The sequence below is a fragment of the Astyanax mexicanus genome, chromosome 16 (assembly GCF_023375975.1).
Source record: "Astyanax mexicanus isolate ESR-SI-001 chromosome 16, AstMex3_surface, whole genome shotgun sequence".
Lineage (NCBI taxonomy): Eukaryota > Metazoa > Chordata > Actinopteri > Characiformes > Acestrorhamphidae > Astyanax > Astyanax mexicanus.
This window is the reverse complement of record NC_064423.1, coordinates 26,179,062-26,203,368: the sequence shown is the minus strand read 5'-3', so window position 1 is coordinate 26,203,368 and position 24,307 is coordinate 26,179,062. Positions and strand designations below refer to the sequence as shown.

The window sequence follows — 24,307 nt, the reverse complement described above, 5'->3', positions numbered from 1 at the left end:
ATTGGGGAAGAAGCCAAGATGGCTGTGTAAGTACTGATGTTGCTCCATGCCCTGTGTGGTTAGTTCGGTTTTAAATCTCTTATGTTAGAAATATTCTGTTTGAGTATTTTACTCTTCTAATGAATTTTACTCTTTTTACTCTTTATTTTATGGAAGAGGTTGGTTTACAGTAGTTTACCCTGTGGTTGGCAGATGACATGTCTCTCCAAAACATCACTGATTGTGGAAACTTTACACTAGTCCCAATCAGTTTGGACTGTGTGTCACTCCACTCTTCCTCCAGACTCTGATCCCTTGATTTCCAAATAAAATGCAAAATTTACTGATGATCAGTGATGGTTTGGTGTTGATCCACTGTGTTTTATCAAGTCCAAAGTCAGTGCAGTGTTTTCCCTGAAAAATCTTACCGCACTTCAAGCTTCCCTCTGCTGACAACTAATACGGAAATGTGGATTTCATTTTCCAGCAGAATTTGGCACACTGCCAAAAGTCCCAATTGGTCTTATTTATTGACATTTGGGTTTTCATTGGCTGTAGCCTATTATCATCGACAATAAAACAAAATAAACACTTAAAATTCAAAGTAGAAAAGAGTAGTTGTTTTGTTATCTACCTTTCTGTCTGGTTTGATTATCTCAGTGTGGTACTTGAGAACAGAATGTGTGATGCTATGGTTTTAATAGCTTGGTTTTAAATAAAGCGCTTAACTTTTCATGTATATTACCTGATTTTACTGTTTTTATATTAAAAATACCACATGTAAAATGGGATTGTAACAAATATATTTTTGGCCTACAGCTCCCTAACACCTTCATTGTTCATTAGTACCATTTTTTAAAAGTGTAGCTTTGTAGAATGATTTAAATAAGTAAGTTACTTTGGAAAATTTATGTGTGTGCACTGAATTAAGCCAAGGTTTCCAATTTTCCAGATTATTTACAGTGACAAACTGTAAAAGATCAGGAAACAAATATATAAAAACTGACCTACTATAGGTTTCTAGTAGTAAAAATATGAATCTGATTATAATTCACTGAATATTTAATCTTTTATATTATAAAACACATTTAAAGCCTGAAAGCTGAAGCTCACCACACATTAAAATTTGTTTTGATCAGTGTTTCTTTCAGTACAGAGTCCTGATGCTGCTGGTTTCTAACAACTCCCTGAAAAGTTCCTTGCATGTATATTCTTCAAGAGAAAAATGTTTTTTAAAGTTTCTTTGACATTTCGAAGAGTGATTGATTGTTTCTGGAGAAGGATGTGGTGACATGAGGTAAGAGCCTGCTGGTGCTCATCTTCAAATTTCTGGACACTCCAGAGTGGAACTCTTCATAGCCATTAGAGCTAAACCTGTTAACCTGATATTACTTATATAAGCATACTGGTGATACCATCATATCATATGAACTGAATTTACCAACAAATCACAACTAACTGATATAAGCGACTTTTTAAATTGGATTCCTCAAAAGGATTATATTTTATATATATTTTAAATAAAAACTAAGCCGTGACAAACTATTCTTGAAGATCCTTCAGGGCTCACATCATGGAAAGTATATTTTTTCACATAGTTAAAAGTGCCAAAGCAAACTGTGTAAATGATAATAAAGAATGTAATCTCATTAAGTGTAGTTTAATAAAATCAGTGGGTTACTAAAACCAAAGATCTGTGCCTGGTACAAGATGTTCTCTCTCTCTGTATACTGAAGGGGGCGGTGTTGTCTTACTAAAGGAGTGAAGAACATCTGTGATGATAGGAATAAATCACACTCACACAAGCAAGTTATGAAATAATAAAAGTACACTGTATGACAAATAAGTTCTCACTGAAATGCCAAAACAATATATTATAGCTTTAAGTGAAACAGTAACACCACAAACCAACAGAACACAACTTTATATACAGAATAAAAGAGGAGTATGAGAGAAAGTTACAACAAGTCAAAAGATAAAAAAAGAAAAGGACTGATGATGGGAGAATGCTATAGAAAAAAAGAAAGTGAAAAACAAAGAAAATGAAAAACAAATGGAAAGATGGGGAAAAAAGAAGAAAATGAGAATGAAAAAGAAAAGACAAAAGAAGGCAGTGAATGAATAGAAGATAAGAGAATGGGTACCATTTTACAATAAGGGTAGATTAGTTAACAGTAATTACTACAGAAAGTCTTAACCAATGATTAATTAACACTAGTCAAGACTTTATTAATCATTATAATGTGTTTTAACTTATGTCTTTTCAATGTCATTTTATTATTATTTACAACATATATAATCGTTGACATTTTGTAATGTTTAGTAATGTCTTAAGTATTGTCAATTACTGTTGATTGTGACCCTTATTGTAAAGTGTTACCAGAGAGTGTTAAAGGAATTAAAAGAAGCAAATGAGAGTGTGAGAAAAGGTTAAACAAAGAAGGCAGGGAAAGAAAGATGAAGGTGCCAAAATGCTAGAGAAAGAAAGAAAAGGTGAAGGAAAGGTCAAAGAAGGTGAAAGAAAAGGGAAAACAAATTGAAATATAGGAAGAAAGAATAAGAAAGATTAAAAACAAAAAAGATGAGTGATGAGTGTACAAGTCAAAGAAAAAAAGGAAATAAAAAGATGAAAAAAGATGTGTAATGAATCAAATAAAACAGAATGAAAAAAAATGAAAAGTGGAAGACATGAGGCCTGGTGGGGAGGTTGGGTGGAGCACAGTATTAGATAGTGGTGTGTACAATCATATACACTAAAATATAGTAAAATAGACTCCATACAGTTTTGTCTCTAGGAGGAACCACAGTGTAAACCCTCCCCTCATAACTGAAATATTTAAAATATATATACACATTTTGCTAGTCTGGAATTTGGAAAGCTTATAAGAGCAATGCATCCTAATAACAACAAAGCAGTGTGATAGGATACAGTCATACTGAGTACAGGCCTATGAGCTTGTAGCTTAACACTTCCAAAGGGCCTACTACTTCTATTTAATATCTGGCTATTTTTGACATGCCACTTTTTTACTAGTTAAACAGATGCAATTTTTCCCCAATATTTATTTGCTGTTTTGTTTAGTATAAGAGCAGGTCAGCTCTGCTTTTAAAATGCAGGCACTGAGCCATCTACAGTCTGGCCAAAGTAAATCATAAATCATTCTGTCGTCAATTATTCATTTTGTTCTTAAAGAGAAATACAGACAGACTGGCTTTACTCTGCATTGAAGGGCCTTTTAACAGTAGAGCATAACAAGCAATTACTTCACTGGACATAAACACTGTTATCACCAGTATTTACATACTTCATGTTTGAAAAAAATGATGTCATATAATTAATACAACAGTTTGACCCTACCCTTTCCCAATGACGTCATCACGGCACTGTTTACATTACCTGGGTAAAGTGACTCAAATCAGATTTTTTTTTTTGCCTTATCGCACATATCTTTTTTTTCAGGGCTGTGTGAACATCAGTTTATCTAAATCAAATTTCAGATTAGTTCTAAAGGTTTACATTTATAAATGTAACATTTATGAATCTGTCCTGAAAAAAGCAAATCACCAAGCAAAACTTCTTCCATCCATCCATGCCGTTCTTCCCCTGACTATTGTCACAGCTGTTCCTCTCCTATTGAACAGTCAAGAATGCATGAAATCTAATCTTTTTTATAATATAGACGCTAGTACGTGTACAGGGGTGATTGTGTCGTTTTAGATACAGTTTAAATAATAGAGACAGAAAATGAATTCAACTAAAAATAAATAAAATAAAAAGCTATGTAGACAATAGGACCTTAATTAATAACTGAAAACAATACAAAGTTTAAAAAGCATATATACAGTGCTAGTCACAAGTTTGGACACCTTCTCAGTGTTTTTTTTCCATTGTAGATTCATTTTAAAGTCATTAAAACAATTAAGAGACACATATGGAATTACATAGTAAACAAGGAAAGTGTTTGTCCTCCACAATCCCCCTTCAAGATTCTGAGAAAACTAATTCAGGTGATTCTACCTCATGAAGACACTGAGATTAAAATACCAAGAGTGTGCAGATCTTTTTATCAAAGTTTAATGTGGCTACTTAGAAAAATCTAAAGTATAAAACATAATCTGGTTTGTTTGTTTAACACTTTTTGTTTACTTAATAATTCTGCATGCGTTCCTTTATAGCGTTAATGCCTCAATATTAAATTTACATATTTTTTTTTATTGTTTTAGCTTTTTAGCTGTTTTCTTGTATTTACAATACAAATCATAATAAAACCCTGGGGTGTTAAAGAATACCCTAAGTTTGGAACTGATAATATGGCTTTCACAATAAGGTGACCAGTTTCAAAACCTGATTTTATTTTTATTTTATTTGTAAAAGTATAGTGTATGAACAAGACCACCATATCATTTATATCAATGCATTTGTCTAGGGAAATAAATATTATAAAAAAAAAAAACAAAACAATTGAGAGTACAGGTACAAGTGAGTTTCCAAAGCTGAAATATCAATTTTAAAAGTACTGGATAGGACAGTACATAGGTAAAATCTATATAGTATTGTTAAATATATTTCTTTAACTTTGTTTGGAAGCTGATAGCAGCATTAACTCGCCTTTTTCAGTTGTAAATGAAACTCAGCTATTGTCCAGTTTATTGTAAAGTTCCTGATAATGTAATTGTTACAGCTCTGTTCCCTTTTATAGCTCGCTGTAGAAATAAGAGTTACTCACACTTAAGCACTTCTCTCTGCTTACTTGTTTTCATCACTTCCTAGCTAGGTGTTGCTGAAATCATATGTCTCAAACGTCTCTTTGATCCCTACATAGTGAACTACATAGGCGGTGAAGTAAAGGCCTGGTCCCCCGAGAAGTGCACTACGTGTCCGGAGCGGGGGTATTTGGGACGCGGCCCCGAAGGTTTTAGGTAGTGGGTTTGTTGCAAACGTTTGTCGTTTCAACATCATTCAATCTTCATGAAGGAAGCAGCCTCTCCAGCCGCGGCGCAGAGACGGGGGCAGTGTTTTGCGGGTGTCGGCGCTGCGGGGAGCTTCCTGTGCCTGAGCGTCTCCCGATGAAGGGATTTAAGGATAGACATTTATGTTCTGCTCTTGTTTTGGCGGAGAGGCGAGCTGGCTAACTTGGCATTAGCCAGTTAGCATTAGCCAGTTAGCATTAGCTGGCTGCTAGCTAACAGCGTAAGGATGCTACGGTGGATCCGGCAACAGCTGGTGAGTTTGAAAAAGCTGCATTTTAAGCTTTTTTTAAAGGAGAAAAAATACTAGAAATAAACGTTTAGTAATGTTATCATTTACTGACAGCTTACAATTACAGCTAGCGGAGTTAGTTAGATAGTTAGCCTAACTCACATAAGCTGTGTTTTTCTCCACTGAAACTGTAGTTAACGCTAGTAGTAATAATAGTTTAGTATTAAAAGTTGCTAGGTAGCGTTAGGTTATAATAGTTTAATAACGTATATGGTTTAGCTAACTACTGTGCCCATCTGGAATTTTAAAGTTGAATCAACGTTGGATTTTGTGTTGATATTAAAAAGTGAATCAACGTTGATATGGCAACGTTGTGTCAACGTCGTACGTTCAACCTTTAGTAAACTATAGCTCACATTCGGGATGCTCAAAATTGTTTGGAAGAGGAAAAAATTACAATTATATTTTTATTCTCTCTCTCTCTCTCTATCTAAATATATAACGTTATATATATATATATATATATATATATATATATATATATATATATATATATATATATCTAAATATATATATATATATATATATATATATATATATATATCTAAATATATATATATATATATATCTAAATATATATATATATATATATATATATATATATATATATATATATATATATATATATATCTAAATATATCTGCCCGGGCAGATGAAAAAACACCATGGGATGGATTTTTAGTTTATGTATCTGGATTAACTACTGATAGGCATCCACTACAAATATAGTACTTTGTAGAGTATTTTAAGCGTTTTTACATAGGTTAGCTAACGAGTTAACATAGCTACATTATGTTAAATAGCTTAATATAACTATTGGCATGTAGGCAGATATATAAAATACACATTATTTCGATTATTTAAATGAAAGTGTTTAATTTGTAGGTAACGTTAGCTTGCTAACTCTAACTACATACTTCCAGAAGCATTAGCTAGCTAGGTTAGCCAACTAACTACTAACTAGCATTCTTAGACATTAATGTTTACCTTTTAACAATAAAATAAACTACACTTTAAACCAATTATTTATCATCTTGGTTAGTTTAAACTGCCTTAAGACTACCCAAATAGCTTTCTCACTCAGTATTTAATCAGTCAGCACTGTTTTTCTCTCTGTGAAGCTGCTGAACTGTCAGGGTTGAAAATGACCAGTCTGTTCTCTATTAAACTGAAAGAACAATCTCTTTAATTTGAAGGAACAATTTAATCAATTAAAGGAAAGGATTAATTAAACTGACGAAGGATTTATTTATTGAGTTGGGGGAATGTTTCAGGTCTCTGAATTAAAACTTTGTACCTTGATGCCTTAGGAATTCTGTAGTAGTAAAGCTGAAACTAATGATTATTTTGGTGAATTCCGAAGATTTTCTTTTTAGATTAGTCACTGATTATTTCGGACATGCCCCTCATCTCTGCTTCCTGTGGATATAGCTCCTGTTTCTAGCTTTCTTCATTGCTTAAAATCTGTATCAATATCTGAATGGGGAAATGCTTTTTAAATAATTAGAACACATTTAAATGTGTAAGGTTCACGATGTGTTTTTGTCTCTGACACTTTGTGTAGTGCATGGCTGTTAGAAATAAACAATTAATTAAATCAAATATAATTTAAAAAAAGAAAGTAAACTAATTATTGCAGCTTTACTATGTAGCACTCAGTATAGGTTGACTTGAAGGTGTATGGGTTGCCGTCCTTTGCATTTAGTAGCTGCTGCTGTTAAATGATTGAACACATTTTATTTGGTGTCTTAATCTGGTATCAGTTTTGACTCCAGTGGTCTTGGCATTAGTGGGCACAGTAGTGGGGACTTTTATTGTAATGTGTTGTATTGTATTGCTAAGATGAATATTTATAGAGAGTATAAATATTGTGTTGTATTGTATTGCTAGGATGAATATTTATAGAGAATGATCAGTAAGCTCAAAATTTGTGTTTGTGTAGAGAGGCTACATGAAACAGTGAGCTCATTTTTACTTTTTCTCTAATATTTACAGTTTTGGCATGAGGCAAAGCTTTACTTTTACATATATGGTCTGTTAGGAAATGTTCGGTACTTTGTATGGTTAACTGTACAAAGAGTAAAATGCACTTCCTCAGTTCTCATAATACTATGAGGCATAAATTATAACTGATTGTCATCCACACTTCACTACTTCTGGTAAAAGTTTATCAGATATCTTCTTCCTCCTATTTTTTCCGTGTTACTGTCCTGTTAATCTGTTAGTAGGATTTAATATTTGTTTGTCTGTTCTATAACTGAGACTGTGTTTATATTCCATGAGATTTGTCTTGTAGTAGTTATATATTGAAATTTAAATTGTTTTAAACATAATATATATTTTTATTGGGATCTATGTTGGTATCTACTTATTGTATATCCTTAACTAGAGTTTGTACAAACCTAAATTCATTTAGTAAACTGTTATGAAGCATAAAACTTTACACAGTACTGCGCATTGTATGTTTAGAGCCTGTTTCAACTAAATACTGCTGTATTTAGTTGGGAATCAGTGATGAGGCTAAGTCTCTATTGTAAAAAATAATAATAAATAATAATAAACAACAATAATAATAATAATAATAATAATAATAATACAATTAATTAATTATTCTGTCCATGACCTCTATACACAACCAACTGCAGTATGTGTGTGTGTGTGTGTGTGTGTGTGTGTGTGTGTTACCATGGTACTAGTTGTGGTGTGGCTGTCATGCTTGTTGATGGTGTGATGGTGTTCACCACTACTTTTAAGTGTTTTTCACAGCAAATGACAAACCATTTCCTGCATGATGGGTCATAAGTTTGCACAACTGTTCATGCACAGTGGTGGAAAAGAAATGGGTCTTATATGGTAACCAGGTGACTGTGCAGTGCAACCTAGCTTGCACCTTTGTAGCATAGACCTGAAACACACAAATAGCGAGTGCAAAATATGTATTAAAAAGAAGTAAGAGGGGCTAATCTATTCTATCTTGCTCTCTCCAGTGTCACTTTGCCTTCCCACCCACCATATATTGAAACTGTGTAGTTGGGGTGTATGCTTGCTGCTCACTGTGTAAATAAAAAACTTTGCTGTGAACATGTTTTAATGTGCGATGCTAAACTTACATTCCTAGCAAATACTGTATTCGTCCATTTTTTTGTTTGTTTGATACATTTTTGATGCAAATAACTAAAGATTTTTTGAAGAGGCAAATTGATATGAATTAAAGCCAGTGTTTATTAGCAACATTAGCCTAGCAGTTTAGATTTAAAACTAAACATTTAGTTCAGAAGTTTTGGCTGATCTTGATTTGTGTCAAGATTGTCAATCAAGCCAGTTCACCCTGCGAACATCTTTGCAAAGTGGCTGTGCCATTACAATACAATACCAGTCTCCCAGCTGTTTGATAGGGAGAGACCAAAATACTCAAAACTGAGGGTCTAATTACTATTTGAACATTTATATTTTTTATCATTGATATAATCAGTTTGTTTGGCTCAAAAATGCACAAAAAAAAAAAAAAAAGATTTTTCAGCTTGTAATGGCTACTGCACCTACACAGATCTCCAGAGCGAGGAGGTTTGGCTTTCCCAAGAGCATGCTGATTCCTCTGCTCTCTGCACAAGCTGATTGGCTGATTTGTTGGAGTACAGGACTTTATCTGTAAACAGGCACCATGATTAGCATTACTAAAAATCATAGTCATACAGCCTTGTGATTAAAAATGTCTCGTAATTCAATAGACACTTGATTATCAATCAGTAATGCTTATTAGAATATTTGGTCACATCTACACTTTACTTACATAAATAAAATTAACAATTAATTGTCACATTCTTTATCAGTTTCCTACGTCTAAGCTGTCTGTTTTGGAGCTGGAATTTATGAGCTGTATAGGACTAGGATAGTAGCATTAATTGAGTTGAACTTTTTTTTTTTTTTTTTTAGTTTAGGTGTTAGTATGTATTTAATTTAATGTAGTACGGTCAAAATGCTAAGTGGCACGTTATGGAAGAGTTGAGGGATCTAAACCGTGCGTTGGTGTGTTGTGCTGGTATGTGACGCGCTCTTGCAGTTAAATAATGTTTAATACAATTCTGAAGCAGGGGCAGCAATCATTTTTAGCAGTGGACCACCTCTACCAAATATATATAATATGAGAATATAAAACTAAACCTAAACATGGTTAATTCTCAAAATAATCAGTAGATTGTATATTATTATTGATTCCAAAACCAACTGCTGGAGCTGCATCTAATAATGTTTCTAAAAGACGTACCACAGAGCGTACACTCCTCTGTACTCTGAAGTGCTTCAGGTGTTCTGTACAGTTCTGACATACTGAGCTGCCTGAATGCCTCTGTGAGCAATATTAATGTGTCATGTGACCAGTGCGTGCGTGTGCATGCTGTAGATTCACAGCGATGCCCGATGTGCCACGTGCGGGCTCCATGTGCCAGTCAGGAGAGTGCTGCAGAGTCTTGAAGCAACACTGGTTGAAGCGTGCTGGCTTGCTGGAAGCCACTACTGTGACTTTTCGTCTGTAAGGATGATGAGTAACCCTAATTTAAAGGGCCAATAGCATGGAAGACTGGTTTTATGAATTTCTGAAAACAGTGTGTTTAAATTGTGTATGTACCTTTTGGCGCCAATCAATTTGACTAAAGTTAGGTGAGTCTTAAAGTTGACAGCTTTTAAATCCCTTTAGATCAACTCTGGCAGCATGCCCATGTGGGGTCTGTACAAATGGAACAGCAGCAACCAGAGAGTTATATTCACACATTCCATTCTAAGTCACTGATGGGACCAAGAGGGTGTAAACTTAGACCCCGTCCATCTGGGTTATATACACTACACTTGAGGCCTAGGTTGGACCCGTGTAAGATTTAGGTGGGCAATAACAATGAGGCACATTTGGAAAACCAAACTGGATCCCAGCACCAACACATGTACAGTACATATCCATTCAGCGCACATGCCCACCTGAAACCCACATAGCCCTTGCTTCTGCCATGTGAGCCCCCACACAAGGCCCACATATGCATGTTGGCTTGGAACACTTGTCTGTCACTCCCATAACTACATTACTGTCACTACTAATCTCAGTTTTGTAGGCCCCTAAATATAACCCTGTGGGACTCCACAATATACAGTTCTTGAAAAAAAATAAGATTCTTTGATTTTACCAAATTGAAAAACTCTGGAATATAATCAAGAGGAAGATGGATGATTACATCCATTAAACCAAGCTGAACTGCTTAATTTTCTGTGCCAGGAGTGGCATAAAGTTATACAAAATCAGTGTGTAAGACTGGTTGAGGAGAACATGCCAAGATGCATAGTTAAAACATGATTAAACACATGGGTTATTCCACCAAATTTTGATTTCTGGACTCTTAAAACTTTATAAATATGAACTTTGCATTATTTAAGGTCTGAAACCTCTGCATCTTTTTTTATTATTTCAGACATTTCTCATTTTCTGCAAATAAATACTCTGTTAAAATTTAATTGGATACCAAATCAATGACACTAGGTTCTGCATTAGTATTTGTAACTAAATAATAAACCAAAAGTCATGGCCAATGTGAACAGTGGTCATTTAAACATCAAACACAGGAACCAAATCAACCTGTTCAATCTTAGCAAAGTTACTCGGTGATAAGAGTTTAAGTCTATGAAAGAATCTGTGCCTTTTAAGATATGAAGCAGCTGTTTTCATGGGAAGAATTTAGGGTTTTCCATAGAAGTAAAATACTCCACATTGTTCAATCCATTTTCCCAGCACAGCAGCCCAGAATCTGCCATCCGAAACAGTCGTCCCATCCTAACGTCCCTAATCACATCCTGTTAAAACTGAGTCACTCTATTGCCTGATCGCCTTGGGGAAATCCAGCAGCTTTAGAGGCATCTTAAGGGTTATTTTCTCATAGTCTCATTTATTCAGGCCCTCCCTGTATTTGTGCTCAAATCATTTCAGTTAGTTTTTCTCCTCCCTTGTTCTGCAGAGGCGTTCATAGTTTCAGGCAGAGATATGACCTGATATGATCCTCCCTCCATTTATTTGGGTGATGATGCCAGCTCCCTGTTGCAGGAGGTCTTCAGCTGGCATGCAGGCTCTGCTGTGGCTTGCAGGGGGAGGGTGGGCAGTTGGATAAAAAATATTATAACACTTTGAGACATTTTTACATAACCTGTTATGCTTTTATCAGCGTTTGGGAATCCCAGCTGCATTCGGGGAACAATACATGTACAAACCCATTCAGCCCATGTCCACCTGAAACCATCATAAGAGTGTTAGCTGGGGACACGTTGTCATAGGCAACATTATATCATTAATAAAAGTATTTTCTTAGACCCCTATATTGAACACTGTGGGATCGCCACAAGATATGCTGAACCAAATGGTTAGCACATTTATTCACGGTAGTTTTGGTTTCTGCGTGAGCTTCCGGTTTAAAGTAAAGCAAAGCACACTTTTCTTGCTGTAGCAAAGCAAATAAACAGAGTTAAATGAAAGTGAACTGGCAACCTTCTGGTAACAAGCCCATTTATTTCACCTTTAGGCCAGAGCAGTTAATTATTGAAGGGGTTAACAGGGTTAAAGGATTCTCTCAAGTTCCCTGGTTCTCTTAGGGTGTTTTCACACCCGACTATTTAGTCTGGTTAAACTGGTCTTTAGTTTGTTTGAACCCATGGTGCGGCTCATTTCAGCAGGTATGAAAACTGTACACTCTGGTGCCGACCAAAATAACCCTTGGGGTTGTAGATCAAATAAACTCCTCATTTTTGATCTGAATGGCTGTTCAGGTTCAGTTTACCTTGATTTATTTCCCAGATAATTACTACAGCTATGAACAAATGCTCTGCAGCTTCTTCGTGTTAGGCTGTTTTCACATTAAACGCGATGTGCAGCACTCCTGGCATCTCTGCATTAAGGTAGATCTTTTGGAGACTTCTTTACACGTTCTCTAATCTGCGCTTGAGCTGAATTTGCTAGGACAGCTTGATCTGGTCATGTTGGCAGTTGTTTGACTTGTAAATTATTTTCTACACAGTGGAACAACTGATTTTTAGCTGTTGACCTTTTTTAAACCCTTTCTATACTCTTGTGCTTCTGCAGCCTTGTTTCTGAAGGCCTCAGAAAGCTCTAAGCTCCCATGTGCTCGTCATATGTGACACACATGTGTTATTTGTGTGGCAGTGTGAATGACAAAAAAAAAAAAACTTTGAATCTGATTTGGCCTGATTTCATATGTGGTGTTGAAACCTGATACATATTCAATACACGGCAGTGTGAATGCATGTTAATGCTGGGTGATAACACAACCTCAGTATGAAAATTGCATTGAAAATTATACAGGCTTTATATCAAAACGAGTGACTGAATAACATGCCCTTTTTTTACAGCAAACATTCAGTCTAGGTGATAAGCCCAGCTGTAACCAGGGGAACTTCTGAGAGCTGAGCAATGGAGATGCATTGTTCTTTTGAAAAAATTAGCTACTGCATTTACCTTATCTGTTTTCATTTGATACATATATATTGCTGCACTAAAAGGGAGTAATTCTCATTTGTAAAAGTTTGATTCAATGTTGGAAAAAAGTAAGCGATTAATATTCTTTTGTCATTTTTCGAAGAATAACTGAAAACATACTTAAATGTGATATTTCATGATATATATCGTTATCGTGATATAAAAAATACCATATGGTGATGTATGATTTTTCACATATCACCCAGCACTGTGTCATTTTAGGAGAAAAAAAAAGTTCAGCTAATGTAGGATATAGGTCACATTGAACTGTGTAAAGAGTGTAAAGAGCCTTAAAAAATATTAAACATTACATTTGGTAAGAAAGTCAGGTTTAGGCAGTTTCTGTATGATCTTAATGAAAGTCTGAGGTTTAATCAGACAGGCTCCTCCAGAATGTTTTCTAATAGTGTTCTAATGATCTGCAGCTGTAGCATTTAAAAAATGTGGGGATGACCTAGCTTTTTCCAGGATGTGTTACTTAAGCACCTGCCCACTGACACACTGAAACGTGTGTTTCAAGTTAACAAGGATTCTGTTGTCCTTTCTGTTTCTGTTCTTGAGAAAGTGCTTGCATTTTTCTGTGGTAATCAGCTGTAAGCTACAAACACAGCTGATAAAGACTGTGCTGGGACTCTCTGGAGTATTTCTTTAAGTGCTGTAAAACAAGGTTAGAAACTCGAATTGAGCGTGTGTACTAATGTAGCCTAATGCAGTGCAGTTGTTTGCTTTGTTTCTTTGAATGGAAAGTTTCGCGCTGGTTGTGATTATTCATGTTCCTCGGTGGCTCCTGCCCGCAGCCCATGGAAAGTAGCCAAGATGTTAGCCGGCGAGATCTCATGAATATTTTCATGAGTTCTACTGCAAGCAGAAGCACTCGGCTGTGATTAAGCGGGAAGTTTGGTGGAAAGAATGTGTTTTACTGAGTTGCGTTTTCACGTTTCCTATGTTAAAGCCACTTTTAGAACCTTTCTTCTTAACAGCCCAGAGGTGTACAGGCATTTAACAGTCATTAATAAGCTGGTTAAGTGTTTTCACTTAATTGCGACACAGGGGAAGCGGAACACAAAGTTTGTGACATGATTGTGCAGGGATGTGCATATTGACTAATTCTGGTATTTGTGAGTATTTGAGTTAATGAATGGATGTTTAGTAAAACTATTATTTAAGCTAAATTAAGTCATCTTTAAAGTTCTCACTTATTTTCTCAATGTTATAAATAATTAGTTAATTCTTTTTCATATTAATCTTTTAAGGCTGGTGTGAAAAGCTGATTTTAGGGTTTGCAATTTAGTCTAGTCTTCTATGTACATAGCTTTGAGTGTCACAATTAATTAATTTACAATTATTTAAACAACACAAATAATCACTTCCTGATCTGTAGACAGTTTTTCCCATAGGGCTTACGCCTGAACTGCGCTCATTTGTACTAAACACTCATATAGATATGGGTCTGGACATTAATATAGATAATAAAGACTCCAACTCTGTTAGAAAAGAAACTTCTTTGCACTGTTTATGGTTGCACCTTTAACATCTTCTTTTTTTGTAGTAGCAAGTACCTTATCTCAATCTCCTCTATGGGTGAGAATCACAGGGCATATCATGATACGATCTTATCGCAATACATTGCCTATGGTAACGATGAGATCATGATATTGAGATTCTGCGATACTCAATGTATCAAGAGATAATTCTCAGTTACTAACTATACAGGATAAAATACTCCTTATTAAGTAAATACCCAGAATTTTGAGTTTATTGGTGTAAGAATAACAGAATTTTTAACATCCAATAGGGGTGGGAATCGTTTACTATCTCACGATTCGATTCGATTCCGATTTTGGGGGCCACAATTCGATTCAAAATCGATTTTTGATTCAAAACGATTTGAATTATAAAAATTTCTGCTTCTGGCTTATGAATCTTATTGAAAAAAAACCCTCCATAATATACACTGGTCCTGGAGCAGGTAATGTGTTACAAAAACAATAAAATGTGCAGGAATGTGGGTCCTCAGTGACAGAGGAATCACTGGGATATCACAATGACGTTAATGAACAATAAATAAATAATAAATAACACTGCTTTATTACCAGGCTACTAGCGGTGGTGTGTAGGTGACGCTGCTGGGCTGATGTGATGATAGCAGTGGAGCGCTAAAGTTCAGGAGCAGCTGCTGATTAACTAGTTAATTTAAGGTCGTTGTATTTCTTCAGAAAGGGGGCAGGAGGTGGAGAAATTAATTCATATGGTCCATTCCTTAATTCCTCTGTGATGAGGAGCTGAAATTAGCTCTGATTAGCTTATTGTATTTTTCCGTTCCGCCTTAAATGCTGCAGCCCGCTGCCACCTGTAGCGTTATTTAAGGTGGAACTGGAAAGTTAGCTAGTTAGCTAGCTAACAGTTACTGAAACTAACTACTAGCGATCTTTTTTATGCTTGTTATGAAGCATTCTGCCATAAAACATTGAAACTACACGTTAATCTAATGTAATATAGTGCTTGTTCTGCCATCTTACCGGTGATTCTCAAACACCTACGCTCTGTGTGTGTCTGGAAGATCTCCGTTTGAAAGGACAAGCGCTATCCCCAGGGTTGCCAGGTCCAACAAAAATACCCAGCCCAAAATCAGTCTAAAACCCGCCCCTCAGAATCGATTTTGGGACATTTTAAATCGATTCTGAATCGTAGTAAATGAGAATCAAGATTCTTATGTGAATCGATTTTTTGGCACACCTCTAACATCCAATATTCTTTAACATGAAGTAATGAAGCAGTAATAATTCAAATTGAGGTAAGTCTTGAGTAGTTTATGCCTTATACGGATAAAGTATTGCAAACGTAAACGATATATCGCAATATCAATATTGTGCCCTTTTTGACTATGTGTATCTTTGACTCTGAACTGCCCTCGTCCCAAAGACAATAAATTAAATTTATAATTTATTTTCCAATTTTTCCAATGCAGGTTAGCTTAGCTAGTGAATTACTGATTTACCAGCAGACTGAATGAAGTTAATTCTGTAGGCATAGGGAAGAGTAAATCTATTGAGAATTGGTTGCATTAAATTTGGACTGGACCCTGTTTCCAGTGTATAAACTATTTCATTTTTGTTTGTGGAAAACAGTTTGTTTGTTTAAAATATTGGTTCGTCAGTAAAGGTTCCTGTAATGTCTTTAAACTCTATTTTGGTGTCTGCTTTTAGTCGCCGAGTGTCATTTAGGATACTTCTCAATAATCTTACAGTTTTAAAGCTAAAATTACAGAGTGTATAACAGTTTTATTATTGTAAACTTTTATTGCAAGTCAAGTCAAAACAAGCTTGTTTATGAGTTTCTAAAAAGTAGGGGTGGGCGATATGGCCCTCAAAATATCACAATATTTCATGGTATTTTCATGATAATGATACTGTTGGCACTATGAAAAAACACTGAATAAAAAAATGAAAAATGAAATGTTATTATTGCATACAATATGATATGGCACATACCTAACTGAGATATTAAAATATATAAGAATTTTGTCAGATTTGTAACAGAAGTTCATTATTCAGAATGTCATGATAGTAATGCACTCCATATTATTTCGTATGATATGATATGAAACACCTCTAATAGAAAGTGTACCTTTTGTATAGCAAATATTACATAGGAATATTAACTTTTGACTGTGAACATTAGAATTTCTTTTAAATGTAACAAATTTCTATTTAACTTGCTTATTTTTGAGCTAGTTATCGTTTGTGGTATATTTTCATTTAGTGGAAAGGAAGTGTGTTGAATAAATGAACTGCAGTGATGCTCACAGGCTTCTCTAATACTGAAATGAAATCTGTATAGTGATATGTGAGCTTGTGTGGAAGAGGAGCTGTGAGTTTATACCTGTCGCCTGCAGTTGTTGTTGTTGTTGTTGTTGTTGTTACTGTGTGATCAAATCACAGAAAACATCAGCAGCCTGAGTTCCTGTAGATACTGCAGATTCAGAAATTATGTAAGCCTTTTAAACCTCCAGTCATGTTGCTTCCGAATTCTTTGTACGCAAGTAATGTTTTAATGGATTTTCTCTGTCCTGAGTCATTTTAAGCATTAGTGTTACTCTGTTACAGCAGCAGATCAGCTCTGTTTTAGTCATTAACATTTCGCCTCTTGATTCTTTTTTTTGGGTTTAATTTGGCTTAGTCTAGCACTCTTCAGGTCTTGTGCTGAGAGATGTTAGATGTTCCTCCGCAGTTCTATTGGAGAACAGTTCTGCAAAAGCTGTTGGATTTTGTTAGGTCTAATAATCGCATTAACTAGATTTCAGTGTTTGCAGTTCAATCTGTATTCTAATATAAAACAAGTTTTTGTATAAGTTAGCTTGAAGTAAAAAAAAAAAAAAAAACTTTTGATTTTACATGTATGTAATAATCAGATAACTGAAGAAAATCTGATTTTCAGTAATCATATCAATGCATTTACATGCACTTCGACACATGCACTTACCAGCATTTTTCATTCTACACAGTGCTTCCCTTCTTACAGCTTTCTCAGTATATTTCTGCTGCATAGACCCAAATACTATAACACATGTCCACTTACATTCATACATAATATCACCACCAGTTTTGAATATCGTAAATATTATACCCTGATATATCGTGCCATAACACCCACCCCTAATTATCACATCAGAATACCACTACTTTCCTGTTTTTAGCAAAATAAAAAAATCAGTGTTCTTATTTCCCATTATATATCTACTAGAGACAGATTATATCTGTCCAGTATCATTCCTTTTATTTTAATCCTGGATATATATGGAGATATATGGAGAATGCATTTTTAGTATCATGACATCCTGGATCGTTGACTTCTGTTGCAAATCTGATAAAAGTCTTGCATATTTTAAATATCTCAGTTAGGCGTGTGCCATTATCATACTGTAAGCAATGATGAAATTTAATTTTCATTTTGTTGCAGTAGTGTATTCTTGATTATTATTTTTTTTATTCAGTATTTTGTCATATTGCCAAGAGTATCGTTATTGTGAGATATCCTGATTAGGGCTGCCACAAACGATTATTTTTATAGTCGACTAATCACCGATTATTTTTTATGATTAGTCGACTAATCGGATCATACGTTAATTGAATATAAAACACAGTTTATCACAATAGAATGCAGCTGCTATTATACAACCATCATTAGATTTCAGCTATATGCTAACTAAAAATAAAAACAAATAAAATCATAGTTCATTAAACCTTTAATGAAATATGCAGCTTGTTGTAACAGACAATTATTTTACTGTTTAGCATAAAGTGTAAACAACTGTGTAAAATAAGGATAAGGCACTGGCATTTATGAAACATCTCAACCGTGAGCTTGTTTGAACTATTATGAAAAAAAAGTATATTAATAAAAAATGCCTCTCTGTCCAGATATTGTGTACATTACCGTCTCTCTGTCGCACTCAGTGTGTCTTTAGTTTCTGCCCGATCTTGTTTTTCTGCCAGTTCTTGGGCTCCCTATCTGTTTATAAAGGCGTTTTTCCCCGTCCGCGTCCCAATTCACTAGCCAGGGCAGCGGTCTGCACAGATCTGATTGGCAGAGGAGAGCGTTTGGTGATTTTACACCACACATGACTGATCTGTGAGTTTACTGCACCGAAAAGCACTGAAAACAGAAGCCACTGTCAGAATGAAATCCTTCTCTGTAGTTTATCGGTTTGGGACGGCATTTGTGACAACGTCTGGGTCTGGATCCGGATCGCGGTCCGCCTATTAGTGACCTCTGTTTTAAAGCTATCAAGATGAGTAAGTTAAGTACTAAGTTAACGCTCTGTTTACGCTAATTTTAGCAGCTAAATAGCAATTTAGCTTCTTCGTCATTTAATCAGCCACAACATGCCTCCTATTCAGGTACTCGTGCATCGCGGTTGTGCTGCCGAGGAAGACAAGTTCTTCATTGCAGATATTGCATTGCACGCGTTTCACTTTTATTTTCTTGGTGATCCCACACTTTTGAATTCTGTAGCGGGGTAGCCATGAAACCAGAGCCTGTCTGTATAATGTCCTGAGATGTCGTCCACTACCTACCCCGGTTTCCACTACTGCGCATGTGCGTCCAGGACAGAAAGGCAGTCGCAGCAGTTTGGAGAGAAAAACAAAGAAAAAAAAAAAACGACTAATCGACTATTAAATTAGTCGTCGACTATTTTAATAGTCGACATAATCGTGACTAGTCGACTAATCGTGGCAGCCCTAATCCTGATATTATTTTAGGGCTATATCACTCACTTACTCACTCACTCACTCTCTCTCTCTCACACACATATACACAACAAACACACACACACACACACACACACTAGGACTGAATTATTTTATCTTTGTCATTTTTTTTTAGTAATTACTGCAGTTGGTTTTGTTTCTAAGTTGAAGCTTTACCTGGGGTAGCTAGACCTGCTGCACACCTGTTTTTTCACTCTACAGCGGGTTCAGACACATCCTCAGTTCTGTTAAATTGAAGTGTCATTGAGTTCATTGTGTGTGTGTAACCATAAAGCTGTGAGTGGCTAAAATAGACCTAATCCTATAGCCGTTTATTAGTTTTCATTTACAGTATTCTGTTTTTTTTGTAAATATACAGCAGATTTAAACAAATTGACAACTTAAATCAGACAGAGTTTCAGACCTACTCTCTTCCCTCCTTCATTAGTAATGTTTAACAGTGCACTACCCTTTGTGATGTTAAAAATAAAGATTTGTTGTCACTTCACTGCAGAATCTTGTCAGTATTCAGCCCACAGGCACAGGCATTCTCACCAGACAGGTTTTCTGGTGACTCTGCTGTAGACTGTTATCAGGAGGTGTTACCTGAGCTCAGCACCTGTCCACGTAAAGAGGTGAGGCCGATGTGTGATCTGCAGAGGCTTTTCCAAGCAGCAGGAACCTGCCCATGTGTGTTCCTCACCTCATTAACCTCAGGGCAGCGTGCTGGAACTCATGTTTAATTAGGCTGGGTTCACTAAAGAGCTGAAGAGTCATAATGAAAAATTCTCAGGCTGTCGAGAAGAGAGCATGTCTTGGTGGTGTTTTTAGGTTTCGTTTGCTTTAGAATTAGGGGTGGGGTATGGTGTCGTATGGTACGCAATAATATCGCCAACATTTTTGAATATCGTGAACGATATTATACCCTGAACTATCGTGCCATATCGCCTACCCCTAGTTATTACATCAGGGTACTACTTTTTGGCTGTTTTTAGCAAAAGAAAATTTTATTTTCACATTATATATCTACTAGAGACAGATTATATCTTTTCAGTATCATTAATGTTACTTTAATCCTGCATATATGAAGATATTTGGAGTGCATTATTGCTAGTGTCATGACATTTCACTTCTGTTACACATCGGATAAAATTCTTTTTTTTTTTTTTTTATATCTCAGTTAGGGGTGTGCCATATCATATCGTATGCAATAATACAATTTTGTTTTCATTTTGTTGCAGTAGTGTATTCTTGAAATTATATTTTTAAGTCAGTATTTTCTCATATCGCCAAGAGCTTTGTTATCGTGAAAATACCATGAAATATCGTGATATTATTTTAGGGCCATATCGCCCGTCCCTATTTAGAGTGAGCTTTATTTGTCTCTCTACCATGAATTACTATTAAAAGTTTGAGGCAACCAAACAAATTAAAAAGTTTGATGGCTCTCCTTTACATTCTTAATGAAAGTATCTTCTGTTGTGGTTTTGATTTGTTTTTAGTTAGGACTGAACCTCTTATTTATCCATTCATCCATCCATTCTTCCATCCATCTATCTCTCCCTCCCTTGAATTGTATCCAAGTCTGTACCATAGTGCTGTGTATTGTCAATACTGATCCAACATACCAGTATCAATAATTTGCCTACAGAAAAACACTAATATGTGTTTCACTCAAGGATCTTAAAATAAATGTGCTTTAGTTATTTAACAAATTTAAAAGAACCAGTTTGGATAGTTATGTATATATTAGAGACCCTTTAAATTTGATACTTATATGGTATTACTGAAAGAACCATTTGGGACATTGTTATTTTTGAGGGTGCACCACCATTACTGAATGCTCTCCTCAGGGTGGGTTGTAAATAATGGCATTGTAAAAGCTTTGTTTCACTGATGTGTAACGTGCCCTTTCTGTTCAGATGAAGAATGTGTTGTGTTGTCTCTGAAGTAAAGGCTGGACTTGCGGCCACAGTTTTCTTTTCTTTTTTTTTCTTCTCTCTCTCTCTCTGTCTGCCGCTATACCGCAACCTTTTCAGTAAGATGATGCAATTTCCTAAGTGGAGCTCAGAGCAGATGTATGAATTAAAGAGCCATTATTTTTCTTCCAGCCAGACACAAAGGCGCAGTTCTGGAGGAGGTGGACGGAGACGCTGGGCTCTGCAAAACGAATAAAGCCAGATGAAATGTGGCTGGCTCTTTTAGAAAGTGCATGGGGCAGCTGGGTGTGTTTGTTTCTGTGTGTTTTAGTGGGGCAAACCTTAAGGCTCAGACAGGAGGCTGCTGAAGGTGTGTGTTCCTGGTGGGATGGATGATGTGGCTTCCTGGCACTCTGATTTACATAAAGCAGCAACAGTAGCTTTACCTTAGTTCTGTAGCTTCTGTAAGTTGCTTCACATGTTTATGAACACACATCAATGCAAACATCCTTAAAATGTTTTTTTTTTATTATTATTATTAAAAGCAGTTGTATTCCTGAGTAGGAAAGGTATAAAAATCTGTAAGAAACTGGCATATTAGTGATTCTGCGACAATCACTGCAAAGCCAAATATATTTATTCTAAAATCATGGTGGTCTGGTAGATTATCCCCTGGAGGGGTTTCTGTCCATGATAGTTTTGGTTATCTGTAAACCTGCTTTGCTGCTAATGGTAGTGAGACAAGATCTACTGCAAACGTGGAAAAATATCAGGGAGGAGTTTTCTCAGAAGGTAACAATATAATTTACAGTGAGGAACTATTTTGCTGTGGAACATAAAAAAAAACAAAAAAACAACATAACATACAGTCTATGCCTCTTGTGCTTTGACTGTTCATAGCATTGGGACATCCGTTAAGTATGCTATTTAGTTTTAGACTTATGCATCTTTATGGCCCACGTTTAAGCTTCTCTTCTGCTAGAACTGGCACAGGAAAAGCTGTGGTCAGGAGGCCTAGTTTCTGTAGCACACCTGTAGCACATTTTCTGCTAACGAGCTTACTTTAGTTTACTGCTTACTTTACTTTATTTCGGTAATTCAGTTAAAAATGTGAAACTCCTATTATATAGATTTATTACACACAGAATTATCTATTTTAAGCTTTTTTTTATTTTATTGTTGATGATTATGGCTTATAGCCAATGAAAACACAAAAATCAGTATCACAGAAAATTAAAATATATAGAAGACCAGTTGGTACTTTTGGCAGTGTGCCAAGTCCTGCTAAAAAAAATGAAATTCACATTTCCATAAATGTTGACAGCTGACTTTGGACTTGATATAACCCAGTGGACCAAAACACTTGTAAATGACATGTCTATCCAAACCATTTGGAACCTTCAGACTAGACCTCAATCAGCTTGGACTGTGTGTGTCTCCACTCTTCCTCCAGACTCTGGTTCCTTCATTTACAAATGAAAGGCAAAATTTACTGATGATCAGTGATGGTTTGGAGATACATGTCATCCATGTCACCCACTTTGGTGCATCTAGGGTTGCAGCGGTAACCGGTTTCACGGTATACCATGGTATCAAAATGCACGGTTATCATACCGTGTGTGTTTGCTTATTACCGGTAAAACGCAAGCCAGCGGAGAAACTCACCCGCGCATGCGCAACTCTGCTCCGCTTCAGCTACTCACAGCACACAGCGGTGAGAACAACAGAAAGTGCATCAGACTAAACAAATCTCCGTCCGCCTAAAAAAAGGCTAAACTAAAATCAGCAGTGTGGGACTATTTCAGAGACCCGCCGAACGCACCCGAGGATGGTTATCCGATTTGTAATCAATGTGGCTGTAAAGTCACAGCTAAAGGTGGACATACGTCAAACCTGTTCTCCCATCTCCGAGAACACCACCCCGCCGTGCAGCGCAAAGTATGTGTTTAGTTTATAATTTTAATCTGAACCTAAATAAAACCTCTTTGTAGTCGTGCACAACCCATGCGGTAAGCGCCCGCAAAAGCGCTGAGAGCGCTGAGAAATTTGAGCACGCAGGTACAGGCGTGAAGTGCGTGCTACGATGGATTCACGTGTCCGTGTAAAGGTGCTCGCCGGACTGGATGTGAAAGACGCCATTCATTTACATGCGTTCATTTTCAAATTCTGACGTGCCTGTTTTTCATATGTTAAAACCAGACTCGGTGTGAAAGCATTAAAATAGAAATCTCTATTGTGAGGATCATGTCAGAAATAAATCCCCTCTTTCTGCAGTATCTGGTTATATACCAACTTGGCAGTAAAACGGACGTTTACAACAGTTGTTGATCAGACACTGACCCAGGCTCAGTTTATTAAATAGTTTAAATAATATTTAAATAATTTAAACTTAAATAATTGTACTGAATATTTTAAATACAGATATTTACTTCTTAGAGGACATGTAATGTGTGTAATGTGTGTGTGTGTGTGTGTGTGTGTGTATGTGTGTGTATATATATATATATATATATATATATATATATATATATATATATATATATATATATATAATATTTTTTTTTTTTTTTTTTTTACATACACTCTTAATGCCCTTAAGAGTAGTGGAAAAACCCGGTTTCCTTCACCTGATGGTGTACAGCTTATTTTTCTTTAAGGAGACATTATCTATATAATTGTTCCAGGTTTCTACAATAAATAGTTAATTGAACAAAAAACCTTTGTTGTAATTTCTTTAAGGGTCAGTTTAATAATATATGTAACAAACTGTGATACCGTGATAACCGTGATACCGCGGTATTTTCTGAGACGGTTATCATGCCGTGAAAATCTCATACCGTTGCAACCCTAGGTGCATCCCTAGATGACATCTTGAGACTGGCATAGGGTTATGGCTAAGCAATATTGTAAAAATAAATACATAAATAAATGAAATTATCTTGATGTTCTTCAAATATATGAGCGATTCTCAATTATGATTCTTACGATGCTTAAAAAAAAATGTAAACAGACAGCACCATTTCAAGTGATACACAAGCTGTTGTTTCCTTTATATTTATTTAAAACTTTTTTTTTTATTTTTATTTTTTAACACAAACAGTTAGCAGACCCCTTCAACCTTACATGCAGCTTTTATATTCACCATGGTGCAATCATAACCTCCTCATATTTCAGTTAAGGAAAAGTGTACAAGTTTGGCAAAAGTCTGGAAGTCTGGACTCTGGACTAAATGGAAAGATGTACAATCTCCATCACACTTTAATTAATTAAATTATTTTGATTAACCTCTCAGCCCTCTGTAGGGTAATAAATGTGGGTTGAAATGGCACTAATGAAATGTAGTTTGTATGCTAAAGAAAGAGGTTCCAGGTTTCCT

General features: G+C 35.7%; 1 protein-coding gene across 6 annotated transcripts in view; it reads left to right on the top strand.

Moving 5' to 3' along the window:
• Positions 1–4,873: 4,873 nt before the first annotated feature.
• The window catches only part of LOC103043353 (phospholipid-transporting ATPase IF), an 83,669-nt gene continuing 64,235 nt past the window's right edge, over positions 4,874–24,307 (top strand). For 5 of the 6 annotated variants that reach the window (XM_049465652.1, XM_049465657.1, XM_049465655.1 and 2 more), the window contains exon 1: positions 4,874–5,203. In XM_049465652.1, coding sequence (XP_049321609.1) covers positions 5,177–5,203 — 27 coding nt within the window. In that variant the 5' untranslated portion in view covers positions 4,874–5,176. The remainder of the gene's footprint in view (positions 5,204–24,307) is intronic. The other variant, XM_049465651.1, reaches the window with a different exon arrangement.